The sequence below is a fragment of the Notolepis coatsorum genome, assembly GCF_963971535.1.
Source record: "Notolepis coatsorum genome assembly, chromosome: 19".
NCBI classification, from domain to species: Eukaryota; Metazoa; Chordata; class Actinopteri; order Aulopiformes; family Paralepididae; genus Notolepis; species Notolepis coatsorum.
This window is the reverse complement of record NC_140183.1, coordinates 62719004-62733765: the sequence shown is the minus strand read 5'-3', so window position 1 is coordinate 62733765 and position 14762 is coordinate 62719004. Positions and strand designations below refer to the sequence as shown.

Below are 14762 nucleotides of genomic sequence, written 5' to 3'. Positions count from 1 at the left end.
TTGTTCTTTCCTGTCTTTTTCCCCCTCATTTTATAGAGTGAACATCCTAATTCCCTCCTGTTTCTCTATTGGACCGTATTCACACAGTGGCCATTTTGTGCAATTTTCATGTGGATATGGTCAATGACTCTAATATCGCTCCCCCAGGTCCCATGGTGGCGAAGGACATCAGCACATACCACACTGTCTTTCTGCTGGCCATACTGGGAGGCATGGCTCTCATCCTGCTCTGTCTTCTCTGCCTCCTGCTCTACTACTGCAGGTGTGTGTGTGTGTGTGTGTGTCCGTGTGTGTAAACCTGTACCCAAAGAAATATCCTAATATACTTATTCATATTATGCAACATTTCAACCCAAAGGGTCATTCCATCAGGCTGTTGTTGGGTTAAAAATGTTTGCCTGTTAACACTTTGATTGCCCAAGCTTAATTCCTTTTTACCTCCTTGAATGCCCAGGGCCACTTCAATGTTAACGTTAATATCGCCTAATCTATGTTTTAAATTATGGCTATGTGTCTAATCTGCCCGTCGCTTATCAAAGACTCATTTTCCAGTCAACATTGTCGTAGCAGATTGTTTTTTTTATCGCTTCATTTCCGTTTTCTAGCAATTTGAAAATCACTCGTTTTCACGGACAAAATAAGACATTCCATGATAATCGCCTTGGAATATTCTAGAACGTTGTCATTGTTCGGCCTATTTATGAATCGTTTTCAAATAAACGCTAGATTATCGATAGTATGTGTGCGCATCCACGCTCGTGCTGCGAGTTGAAAATCGATTCTCCTAGTTACTGACCGCTTGCACAGCCAAACAGCAATATCACATAATCACATAAAAGCTTATATCTCTGTGAAAACGAGTCTGATTATCCTAATACTGGTAACATAGATTCCTTACCTGAGATCAGATGGTATCCAAATGGATTATTCCAATTCCTGATCGCCATTCGAAAAAATCTTTTTATTGATCCACGGGTATAGTGTAAAAACACATAATCCCCGCTGCTCTGAAACTCCAGAGTGAAACTGGTCGACGGCGGTTGCATGAGTGAGAAGTAAAACGTGGATTCCGGGTTTTTTTTTCTCATTCATTTTCATTGAGTTCAATCCAAAAGGGTGAATTACCATCTGGGAGACGATAGGGGGCGCTTTTTTCACATCTGTGCGCCTGGAGTGGGTGATTTTCCAACGGTAGACTTGGTTGATGAAATATGATTTCAGATCGCTAATAAAAAAAAAGAGAGAAAATACGAGAATTCTCGTGAGTGGGCATTCAACCCGCGGGGGGTAAACCCGAGAAAACTCGGGTTGGGCAATCAAAGTGTTAAAAGTGTTGGGAGCTGTAATCCAGTGTGCAAGGTCTTCTTTTGCGTCAAATAGGGCTGGGTGATATGGCCTAAAATTATAATCCGATTTTTAAAAAGAAAATCCGATTTACGATTTTAATCGATTTTTTTTCTTAAACTAGAAACGCCAAGGAAATCATTCAAATAACCTTTGTTTTTATTTGACACAAAAAAAATATCAAACCAAGATGAATTTCCCTATTGGGATTGAAGGGCAAACCTAACTTTCACAAATCTTTACTTAATTTTTTTTTAAATAATATATAAAAGGTTACTCTTGATCAAACAAAGATGAATGTCCCTATTGGGATTAATAGTGCAATAACTTGCTTTTTCACCAAACTTCACTTAAAACAAATAAAAGGTGCCTCTTGATCATCAAACAAGAATGAATTTCCCTATTGGGATTAATAAAGTGCAAATCTAACTTTCACCAAACATTACTTTTTGTAAAATAAAAGGTGACTCTTAAAAAAAATTAAAATAAATGTAATCGATTTTTATTTTTCAAAATCGTCCTAAATCATTAATTCGAATTAATCGATCAAATCGATTAATCGCCCAGCCCTAGCGTCAAGTCTTATCCTGTACCTGGCCCAAGACAGGTTGGATGTTATTTAGTCTTATACTGCACCTGGCCCAAGACAAGTTGGATGTTATTTAGTCTTATTACATGGCGTTTTCACATTCGCCGAAATGCTTGCTTGTGATTGGTCAATAGCGCGCGTCAGAGGTCAGTTATCAGACAATAATGACCGCTGTGGGACAATAATGACCGCTGTGCGCAGCTGTTCGCAATCAAGCCCACAATAATGACCGCTGTGCGCAGCTGTTCGCAATCAAGCCCACTGACATCAGTGCAAACTGCCGGCTGCCGGGGAAGCTGCTGGGGGGCGGAGCGACGAGCACTCAGCGGAGCCAGAACCAGTGTTACTGTTGTGAGTCGATGTAAAATGAATTAGGTATATTGTTAGTAATTTAGCCATGTAATAAGCGGGATAATGTATAGCTATACTCGATCATTGTCGCAAAATAATTGACCTTCACTGACGTTTAAAACACCTCGCCGAGGCGGCTCGGTATTTTAAACTCTGTGTCGGCCAATTCTTTTGCGACAATGACCTTGTAGCTATACATTATCCCTTACTTATCCTGCAGCTGGCCTAAGACAGGTTGGATGTTATTTAGTCTTATCCTGCAGCTCGACTAAGACAGGTTGGATGTTAGTCTTATCCTGCACCTGGCCTAAAACAGGTTGGATGTTAGTCTTATCCTGCACCTGGCCTAAAACAGGTTGGATGTTATTTAGTCTTATCATGCACCTGGCCTAAAACAGGTTGGATGTTATTTAGTCTGATCCTGCTCACCTGGGCCCTCATTCATCAACGTGTTCTACGCACAGATCTGTGCTTACCCTGTGCGTACGATCATTTCTAAGCAAAGAGTGGGATTCATCAATTTCGATTTGAACTTGACTCCGTGCTTACATCTACGCACAGGTCAGACCAGGCGTACCTGGCGCCCAGTGGTAGAATATATTATTACAACAAGGAAATGAGCTTCTGTGCATAATAACACTGGCATGTTCTGTACGAACCGTAGTTCATTATAGTTCATTGTAAAATAGCAACAGTAGTGTAATTATGGTCAAAACCCTATAAATAGCATTTGGAATAATAGATCTTTCTCTCAGAATGAATGCAGCATGGTTTATATAGCGTTATCGGAATATACGGGGTGTAGGCTACTGACTGACTGCGCTCCGCGTAGCTTGATTGATTGATTGATTGAAAAGTTTATTAACAGATTGCAGAATGGGTACAGTACAGTACAGCTCAGTACATACAATTGTTAAGTGGGGATGCAGACCAACTTTCGTCTTGTTTACATCAGGGTCCCCCATTTTCAATTCATCATAAATCATAAAGCTCAACTCGTTATTATTTTGCGCACAGACCGCCGAAACACGGGAACGTTTTGATTATATTTAAAAGGCTTTACGTTAAACGAAACAAGTGGAATTTCGAAGCTGTAAGCAGAATAAGTCATATGAATATAGTGTTCTTCCCCCTTTTTACTGTATAAGAAAGAATAGAAAACGCATTGCAATGACACCATGCAGATAGTGGACAGACTATGTATATGATGGGATTCAAGTTCGCGTTTTTGTTGCTCATAGGCATGCTGTCAGAGTATGATATCTTAATCAAACATTCTAGAACATTTGTTGTCACAGATCATGTCCTAATAGAACATAGGCTATGGCATGGATCGTGATATTGTGTGGACAGTTATTATTACTGTACACCGGTACCCATTGTGACAACAGCCTTGTGAGTCCCGCACACAAACATGATGGAATTCAAGTTCATGTATTGAAAGGCAGGCTACATCATACATGCAGTGAGATTCATTGTTCTTGTATATGCTCTCGTATTATATTGTATAGGCTACCCAATACTGACATCAAAATAGATTGTAGTATGCCTCTAGAAATCATATGCAGCAGGTAGAAAATTGACGGGAAATCCATCGCGATTTGGAATAAAATTGAGGAGAACTTTAATCCCTGGGTATTAATCAAACAACACAGGAAAAGGCAGTCATATTCCAGCGCGGTCTTTATTAGCCGACAACAAAATAGATGCCTCTAAAAATCATATAGCCAATCGAACACAACTAATAAAGGCATTCATATTACAGCACGGTTATAATGACACACAACCAACGCCAAACAGTGGTCAACGAACGGTCTTTATTAGTATTTTGAGCTGTCCAGGCAGAATTGCAGCAATGGTCTTAGGGAGCCGTTGATATCTGACATCACCGTTTACAAGTCCGCCTTTTATTTATCCCATAATACGCGATAGTGTCTTCTTGGTTCGACAGCAGTGAACAATCTTCGTGGAGTTTCTCAGAGTTCCGCTCGGGTCAGTCCATTATTTCACATCCCATGGGGGGTGTTTCCTCATTTTCATGACCATATATGGATAATCATGCACGAGCATTGACGGTAGAACAAAGTGGTATAGAGCCTGCGTACGCACCGTGTGATGAATCCCGACTTCCCTGTGCGTACACTAGTTCTACATTCCGTGCTTACGTGTGGAAATAGGTCATGTTCTACGCACACATTGATGAATGAGGGCCCTGGTCTAAGACAGGTTGGATGTTATTTAGTCTTATCCTGTACCTGGCCTAAGACATGTTGGATGTTATTTAGTTTTGTCCTGCTCCGGCATGTGGTACCCTCCCCAGATCGACAGTAGGGTAGTCTACACCCTCCCCAGATCGACAGTAGGGTAGTCTACACCCTCCCTAGATCTACAGTAGGGTAGTTTACACCCTCCCCAGACCAACAGTAGGGTAGTCTACACCCTCCCTAGACCTACACTAGGGTAGTCTACACACCCTCCCCAGATCAACAGTAGGGTAATCCACACCCTCCCTAGACCTACACTAGTGTAGTCTACACCTCCCCAGATCAACAGTAGGGTAGTCTACACCCTCCCCAGACCGACAGTAGGGTAGTCTACACCCTCCCCAGACCGACAGTAAAGGGTAGCATAACGACCAGGGGGGGAATTGGCATAACGACTAAATTGGGGGATGAGAGCGGTCAAAACAAATGGAAAAGTATATAAAAATAACCCATAACTGGCAGCTGGGTGGCGCAGCGGACATTGCGCTCGTCACCAACGCAAGAGACACCGGGTCCGAATCCGGCTGTCGGCGTTGCCTCCGGCTTGAGCCGGCCGTCATATTAACTCAATAGGCAGAGTTAGCGGGTGGGAAGTCGAAGGGTGGTAGTCTGGTCGTTGTGAACAGCGACTCCTACAGGTCGGTTGGGGCGCCTGCACAGCAAAGTTAGGAAAATGGCGGGGGCAGTGTGAGCCTCCTACACGTTACTCCTCGCCAAATGAGAGTCCGCGCTGGCAGGTGAAAAGATGTGACAGGCTGCCTCCACATGTATCGGAGGGGACATGTGATGCAAGGCTTCTATCCTCCCTACAACCGGCCAGTGGGGGGCATATGCGAGCAACAATCAGGACAGGGGAGGGAGAATTGGCACGAGAGGTAAAATTGAGATGGGGAGAAAAATCACAGAAAAAGGAGGAGAAAAGGTAGATTAAAAAATATATAAAAAATAACCCGTAACTTGGCATGGATCTATGAAGGTATAAGTAATATCGGGTGTACCCGACTAGTCCTAATGTGATCTATGAAGGTATAAAGTAATATTGGGTGTACCCCACTAGTCCTAATGTGATCTATGAAGGTATATAAAGTAATATCAGGTGTACCCCACTAGTCCTAATGTGATCTATGAAGGTATATAAAGTAATATCAGGTGTACCCCACTAGTCCTAATGTGATCTATGAAGGTATAAAGTAATATCGGGTGTACCCCAGGCCCCACTAGTCCTAATGTGATCTATGAAGGTATATAAAGTAATATCAGGTGTACCCCACTAGTCCTAATGTAATTTATACCTTCATAGATAATAATAATAATAACTTTATTTGCTATACAAATAAAGTTATTATTATTATCTATGAAGGTATAAAGTAATATTGGGTGTACTAGTCCTAATGTGATCTATGAAGGTATAAAGGTTGTTTATCATGCCATCAATCATTGGAATAACTGCCCACTGAACAGAAGTAAATTGAATAGCAAAGTGTCTTTCAAGTACCACCTAAGGCTACGTTTAGACGAGCGTTTTGGGATGGAAGTCTGAACAGAAACCGCAAAAGTCGTCTTGCGGTTTCACTTTTAATTTTGCGTTTAGACAAGCGTTTTGGGGTGGAATTCTCCGTCTAGACGAGGCTGTAACAACTCGAGACAACGGAACCCCCCTGTCACACGATTGGCGCATATGTCACATGACGTGCTGTGAAGACCCGCCCTACTCTGCCTCTGATTCGCAGAGTGTGGGTGGGGAATGTGATTGGACCAAAGCAGAGTCACTCACAGACCAGGTCCAGTCATAATAGTTGTGATAGCCGCGGGACAGATTCTTGTGTCTTTAAAAGTACTGCCAATGTAGCCTTCAAGTGATCTCCGTTGATATAGTCAGACATACTTGCTTTGTTTACGTCTCGGCTACTGGCGCATACCTGCTACCTGTGACGTAAGCAGTACGCACGACCAGAGCCATGACAACCCTTTCGTCATCGTTTTAACAGATTTATACGGTTTGACAGTTTAGACGAGAGCGCAAAGGTTTTGCGTTTCTAGGAATTCCACCCTGGAAGGTAGTCTCACTTTTTTGCGGTTTCACCCCGTAAAAACGCTGTTTCCGTATATAAACGAAAGGCACATCCGAATATTTTTGCGGATTCACCTGCTAGCGTTTCCGTCTAAACGGGGCCTAAGAATGCACTACTTAAATATGTGAGCAAATACTGTTCACGTTTGGGAGTGGAAATACCTACTGTAGGAATGTAATAATGAAATATTTACTCATGAATGTAATAACCTTTTCTGAAAATATTCTGATGTTTATAAAGATGTCTACAATGTTTTACTGTTTTTAGATTATCATTGTTAATTAAGTGAATTGTGATTGTCATATGTATTGTTATGTTTTGTGTTGTCTTTCTGTGTGGACCCCAGGAAGACTAGCTTGTCACTTAGGTGGCAGCTAATGGGGATCCTTTTAAACATTAAACAACAACAATAAACAATATCGGTGTACCCCACTAGTCCTAATGTGATCTATGAAGCTATAAAGTAATATCGGGTGTACCCCACTAGTCCTAATGTGATCTATGAAGCTATAAAGTAATATCGGGTGTACCCCACTAGTCCTAATGTCTGAACGAGCTGTAATCTCTGTCTCTGTCCCCCAGGCGTCGTTGTCTGAAGCCTCGGGTTTCCCACCGGAAGCTGACCCTGTCCAGCGCTCTGGACAGCAGCAAGAGGGACCAGGCCACCTCCATGTCCCACCTGAACCTCATAAGCAGCAGCGAGGTCCGTTCACCCCCGGGAGACACTCCCATCACGCACACTCCATCTGTATTGTCTTTTTATAGGATCAAACGTAGAGTGCACTTAGTAATGATGAACAACATCATTAAAATGATAAAACATTTTGTTGTTTCCCTGGTTTATAGTAGTAATACATCTTGCCTAGTGTGCGTGTCCTTTTTTATTTTTTTTAGTGTATCATCAAAACCATTGAATAATTGATTCAATAAAATCTCGCCTTTCCTTTTTTTTAGGTGCAACTGGAGCTGGTCTCCACGGCAACCGAACCCGATATGACCACGCCCATGCTGAAGTATGAACTCCACGACAACCACCATCCACACAGCCTGGTCTCCCACGGGAAGCACAGCCGATCATCGCTGGGCAACAACAGCTCGCACCACGGCTCGTCCCTTGGCAACCTGACGCCGCGGTGCCGGGACTACCGGCAGTCCGCCGAGACGTTCCCGCTGAAGACCGCCCTCTCCGCCGGCACGGACCGGGCCTACCGCCAGTCGTACACCTCTGTCTGCTCGTCGTCCCACCCCATGTCGGAGTGCCTCTCCTCCTCCAATCCCTTCCAGGCGTCAGTCGGCCTGCTGTGCGGCGCCGGGATCCGTGACGTCGCCTCCCCCTCGTCTCCGCCACACACCCCCAGCCGAGGGGAGGGGGGCGTCGTCGAGTACCGGCCCGTCGTCGACTACCTCCTGTCCCGCTCCGTGGACCACCTGGAGCAGCGCCCCACCGGCGTGCCGCTCCCCCGGCCGGGCCAGCTGCTGTGCTGCGGCTCCGTGGACCTGCTCAGCGGCGGGGAGGGCTACGCGAGGGTGCGTCCCACGCTGGTGATCCCTGCGCACTACATGCGCCTGCCGGGGGAGCACCCGCTGTGCGGTCAGGCCCTGCTGCTGCAGACGGAGCAGCAGAGCGACCTGGAGACCATCCAGGCGGAGCTCAACGCCTCGCACTCCCAGCAGCCCCTGGGGCAGGCCCCTGCCACGGGCTCCGCCGAGCGGGGCGGCGAGGGCGAGGGGCTGTCGGAGTCCTTGTCCATGCCGACGGCGCTCGGGGACACGGGCGGCCTCGTGGAGATCAACAGCGAGGACACCCTGTTGGCCGAGAAGACCCTGATGGAGCTCCGGGGGGGGAAGCCTCTGCTGCACCCGCGAGCCTGGTTCGTCTCTCTGGACGGCCGCTCTAACGCCCACATCCGCCACTCCTACATCGACCTGCAGCGGGCCGGGTGCCACGGCAACGCACCGGGCGCCGGAGGCAGACGCGCCGTGGGTCGGCGTGGCAACAGCAATGACGCCAGCCTGGACTCCGGTGTGGACCTGAACGAGCTGAGGGCCGGGCGCAAGGGGAGGGAGGGAGAGAGGGGGATGAGGGAGCATGAGAGGGAGCGTGATAAAGACAGGTCAAAGAGCATGCCTCCAACCATGGCCTACACCCAGCTGGTCTACGTGGACGACCTGGAGGGCGGAGGCAGCGAGGAAGAGACTACCCCCAAGTGTAGTCCCCAGGACGGACCGGCGGGCCCCCTCCCGTCGGGGGAGACCCAGGGCCACCATCAGGGAGAGCTGGCGCAGGAGGACGGAGAGGAGAAAGGGGTGGAGGAGGTGCAAACCCAAGAGGAGGCCCCCTCGCTTTCCTCCTCGTCCTCCTCCGCCTCTCCCCCTCCCTTGCCGACGCCGGAAGACGTGACTTTCAGGACTGAGCACGTGCTGCTGTCCGTCTCCCCCGACGACGGAGAGGAGGAGAAGAAGAGCCCGTGGCAAAAGAGAGAGGAGCGCCCCCTACTGGCCTTCAACCTCAAATAAGCGGTGCCGGAAAATCTTTAAATAAAATAAACCTTAACCCCATAAACTGCGAGTCCCTTCTACATAAACATAAGGATGTGTTGTGATTTCAGACGAATCCCCTCGATCCTTTCATACAGCACTGAGAAAATATGTCGACACTGGGAATCTTACCAGTGAATGAAGTGTTCGGGACCAGTCCCCTCCTCTGTGACCGCCCTGGTCCCTGCTATAAGATAACCACTGTCTGACTCTACTTTCTCACCGTTAGAGCCTCGCTACAAGGATAGACCACTGACCGGGGGCGTGGGATATACAGACTGCCTAAATGAGACTGATAAACTGATGTGAAGCAAAAAAAAAAGCATTACTATGTTTTTTTTTGCACAATGGGATATATGCCTTTCTTTTGTAACTAGCCTTGTAGGTTAAAAGGAATCAACGCCTGGATACAGTAGGCGGCAGTTGGGTCTCGGAACAGGAACTAAAGGAATCTTTTCCAGCCTCTTCTCTAACCTATAAGTACCGGCTTTGCGATACGCGGCAAGCTTGCCCAACAATCTACCCTGATACGAAACGTGTAAAACCTGTAATTTACGTAGGTTACGTGTGTAATAACCCGCTAGGATTTAACCTAGTCAATTCAGAATAAGCCAATTTTTTTCATTTACATGAAGTGCATAGGTTTTAGGGGTTTACTTATGTAGTTTTGATGTCGAAGCGGGGGGTGGGGGGTGTCGGACGTGGAACCTGTCGGATAATGTGACACACCACTATGCTAGTGGGTAAGGATATAGTACCACTATAAGAGTTCCACGCCAAAATAATTGTGAGGCGTCGTATGAAGGGTTTTCTTACTGTTGAACCACTGACTCTGGCATATTTTGCTCTGACGGCTATGCATCACTTTTATACTTGCTTGAGATGCCTTTTTTATTTTTATTTTTTTAATTACACTATAATTTTCATTGCCAACATGAAGTATTTTACTCAAAGTAGGTTAATGTTTAGTTTTTTTTATTCATTTATGTTAAGCGCTTTTTTTTCTTTTGACCTGGCTTATTATTAGAGCTACACACACCTTTTTGCCTGAAAACCAGGTTGCTTTTTCTCTCCCTGTATTTCACCACTATTTTACCATTTCCTCATGTTCCAAGTGCCTTTGAACAAGTTTGATTCTACACAGATCTGTTAAAGAGAATTTACCTTATTTATTTCTCACCTTCTTCTGCCTTCAAGCTTCTCCTGCTCTACCTCAACCTTCCTCTTTCCTCCCTGTGAAAGACAGCATGCAGTAAACCTCTCTTCCTCAGCTCCAGCTCCCCACACGCTACACTGCAGACATCTTGTCCATTATCGCATGGACGTGGCGTCTTACCGGCTTTAAAACACTCCACCGGCAATCAGTGAGACATCATCCTTATGGTGTAAACGGCTACCCCGACGGCTTTGATATTCTGTTTACTGTGTGTAGCCCAGGGGTAACGCTGGATGTGAACACAATAAACGGCAGGTCATGCTAGTGCATTTCTTCGTGTTTGTGTGCGTGAATGACGTCTTGAATGTGTGTTATGTGTGGCATTGCTGCAGGTTGTGAGTTTGTGTGTTTGCGCTTGTGTGTGTGCATAGAAATGACACAGCATACAAACCTCTCAAGGTTAATATAGTCATAAAAATCATATTACAGCGTGTGTATAGTACTTTCCCCTCTCTCTCCCAGGGGCCTGGTCGATATGTTGACGTGTGAGCTTGTGCTGTGAATGGCATCTTCCTCTTCTCTTTGTATCCCAGAGTAACCACCAGTACTATACTTTACTGTACACAACACCCGAGTGTCTTTATTGGTTGCTTGCATTATATTTGAAGCCTATTATTCAGAATAAAAAAACAGCCAAACTCCATTGTTGTTGTTGTTGTGTTTGTGTTCTTGAATAAATTACACCGAGTCATCGTCTGCACGTCCCGGAGAGAGGCGTCGACTGGCAGACGTATATGCTAATGACAGCTTGCCCTGTTCTCGGCTTCTTCTTTCTCTCCCTCTTCCCTCGTTCGCTGGGGTGTTGCCCCCTCCTGTGATTCTACTGTCACAGCAGTGGGTCTGTCAGAGGGTCAGTAGGCCTGGTATTCTTGGTGTCCAGTCATGGTTACTTTTTCTCTAACCAGTGTTCTTTAGACATTTGACCTTGCATCAACCTCAATACAAATCCTTTAAAGATCCAGCGATGAACTGGACAATGAGAATTTTCATTCTCATTGCATTTTGATGTAACATTATCCAAACTGTTAAAGCTGAAAATGATGACTAAAAGCCCTATCTATCCCCCTGGATATCAACATTTCAGACATCCAATCTGCTTCCTCTGAAATAGTGCATAATACACACGGGTTACTCTGATTCACAGTCACATCTAGCTGCTCTAATTGGCCCATCAGTCACAATCTCGTTGAGTGGTGCTCAGCAGCAGTGTAGGTCAGTCTTTTAACCCTTTCACCTTTACCGTCTGTAGTGTGATAGTAAAGGGTTAACCTTCTGTAGTGTGGAAGGGTTAACCTGCTGTCGTGTGGCAGTGAAAGCATTAACCTCTGTGTATTGTCGCAGTGAAAGGGTTAACCGTTTGGTAGTGTGGCAGTGAAAGGGTTAACAGCATCAAGCATATCTACAGTTTAATATCTAGTGAACAGAAGGCCACGCCCCCTCAGCCTACTGAGAGTTGGCTGTGCTCAGAGAGTGACCTAAAACACTTCAAATGATCGATATGCAGCTAGAAAGATTATACTCATGACATTAATAGTCCAAAATAAGCAATTTATGACTGAATTAAAACATCACTGTACTGTAGCTTTACCTTTTGTAGCAACTATTCAAAATAATTTTCAGTGACTGGCTGTTAAAACGGTTAAAGAGTACAGATGCTCCAATCTTAAATGGCCCATGAAGTAATTACAAGTTCTCTGCTCAGAGAGATGACAGTTTATGTGTCTGCCTGTTCATTTCCACCCTCTGCTCAGAGAGACGACTGTATGCGTCTGCCACAACCCTCTGGTGTATCTGCAAACCAATTAATCACCGATATGCATGTTTGGAGAGCATATAACTTCTAGCTGACTCATGCAGAGGGGAGTCAAGCTCTCAAAAATCCCCAAATTGCAACGTTTGTCAATAAGTGTAAAGGTGGCTACAGTGGGAATTGAACTACCAACCCCAGCAGTGTCAGGGCCATGGTTCTCAGCTTTTTTCATGTCACAGACCCCGGCATTGATACACATAAGGCTCTGGACCCCATTTGATTAGACTTTGTCTCTGCAAAGATAGTAGTCTATACTGTAGATGGGGACATTGGAGAGAGTGAAGCCTATGATTAGAGTGGTCACTGGTCACTTATAGTCTCTCATTGGGCTAACTTCTACTGAGTTAAATTAAATAGTGAAATTCATATACCTCATTTTCTGGGGACCCCCTTGTACATCCCCAAGGACCCTTGGGGTCTGCAGACCTCATTGAGAACCACTGAGGCACATTTTTTATGAAGATGAAAATTGTGATTATGAAAATTTTAGAATATCCATATGAGTTGTTTTTCCATTCACCCATTGCCACAAATCTAAATGACATCAAACAAAAGTTTGACGCAATCGATTTAATAAAGAGATTAGCTATAATCCCCCACATGTAGCGAACTACAAAACCGCAAAAAAAATATTCATCAATGACGAAACTGAGAAAAACAAACCACGTGAACTTTGGAAATTACTCAATAATCAACTAGGCTGCAGTAAAAAAAACTTAAAACCAGATTCTCAAACATAAACATAAAGACGGACAACACGCTCATCACAGACAAACTGGATGTAGCCAATTACTTAAACATCTTCTTCACAAACATAGCCACAACACTGGTAAACAAACTACCCTCCCACTCAGGGCATTATGGGGTAGAACACATAGTAGCATACTACAAAAACCTAGGGGTCCGCAAAGACGACTTCAAAACTAGAAATGGTAACAACCGATGAGGTACTCAAAAAACTGAGCGCCCTCCAACCTAACAAGGCCACTGGCCATGACAACATCCCCTCCAAATTCCTCAGAGACTCAGCAGCCGCCATCACCGCAGTCATCACACACATAATAAACCTCTCCATAAAACAGGGACACGTCCCCAAGGACTTCAAAATTGCGAGTGACCCCTCTGCAAAAAAAGGGCAGCAAATTAGACCCAGGCAACATACCGCCCTGTTTCTATTCTTACCTCCATCTCGAAAGTCATGGAGAAAATAGTCTACGAACAGGTCGAAAAGTACCTGGCGGAAGAAAATCTAATCTACGAATTCCAATCTGGCTTCAGAACATCCCACTCCACTGACTCATGCCTTCTCTATTTGAACGACCACATCAAACAAGAGGTGGACGCGGGCAAATACTGCGGCATGGTCATGCTGGACCTACAAAAGGCCTTCGACACTGTCAATCACTCCATTCTGATTGACAAGCTAAAAGCAATTGGTTTTGATAGTTTATCAGTGAGCTGGATGCAATCCTACCTTGAGGGGAGAGAACAGATGGTGGAGGTAAACGGTACTCTATCCCCCCCCCCCCCCTCACAGTGAGCTGTGGTGTTCCACAAGGACGCATACTAGGACCGCTACTGTTCCTAATTTATGCAAATGACATGTCGTCAGCTTGTGACTGCAACTTGCTCTTGTTCGCGGACGACTCAGCCCTGCTGGTCTCTGACAAGAACAAGTTACAGGTTGAAAAAACCCTCAGCTCTGAACTCGGCAGAATCTGCACCTGGCTCGCTGATAACAAACTATCATTACACCTGGGTAAAACAGAGTCCATTCTCTTCAGATCAAATAACAAACTCAGCAAGGCCGACGGCTTCTCAGTTACAGTGGGTGACAATATTGTCACAAGGAAAGATGAAATTACATACCTAGGTTCCATCCTAGAGGCAAATCTTTCCTGTGACAAAATGGCATCCAAGGTAATAAAAAAAGTCAACCAACAAACTAGATTCTTGTACTGGATCTTATCTCTGGTAAACAAGAATACCCTGAAGACTCTGGCAGGAGCACTCATTCAAGGGTACTACGACTATGCTTGCACCTCATGGTACCAAAGCACCTCAAAGGCGCTAAAAACAAGATTACAAACATCACAAATCAAACTGGTCTGACTTCTACTTGACCTTACCCCTAGAACCCACCTCACCCCTGCCCACTTTGACAACCTAGGATGGCTTAGAGTAGACGACAGAGTACAGCAACTTGCAATGGGCCTGGTCTACAAGATACACTACGACTAAGGTACCCATGTACATGTCAAAATACTTCCCAAAGGTCAGTGAATACCACGACCACAACACCAGAGGAAGCTCAACAAATCATGTTAAACCCAGATTCGGCTCAAACAAGGGACTAAACACGTTTCGCAATTATGCCACATCAATGTGGAACGCCCTACCCAAAGCTGTAAAGGAATGTGAATCCCTACCCACATTCAAAACCGTTCTTAAAGAGCACCTACGGGAGGCTGCAATTCGAAACTGGCCACCGTAAATGTCCAAACCCCCCCACCCCCTCCTAATAGACAGTCTCCTCCCCACCGCATGTAGGCTATATATTCTCTCCCCACCGTATGTA

General features: G+C 45.3%; 1 protein-coding gene across 1 annotated transcript in view; it reads left to right on the top strand.

The window, feature by feature from the left end:
* Positions 1 to 10999, top strand: part of fam171a1 (family with sequence similarity 171 member A1) — a 109183-nt gene extending 98184 nt beyond the window's left edge. The window contains exons 7-9 of the mRNA XM_084337024.1: positions 148 to 262; positions 7203 to 7323; positions 7575 to 10999. Coding sequence (XP_084193150.1) covers positions 148 to 262; positions 7203 to 7323; positions 7575 to 9137 — 1799 coding nt within the window. The 3' untranslated portion in view covers positions 9138 to 10999. The remainder of the gene's footprint in view (positions 1 to 147; positions 263 to 7202; positions 7324 to 7574) is intronic.
* Positions 11000 to 14762: the final 3763 nt, after the last annotated feature.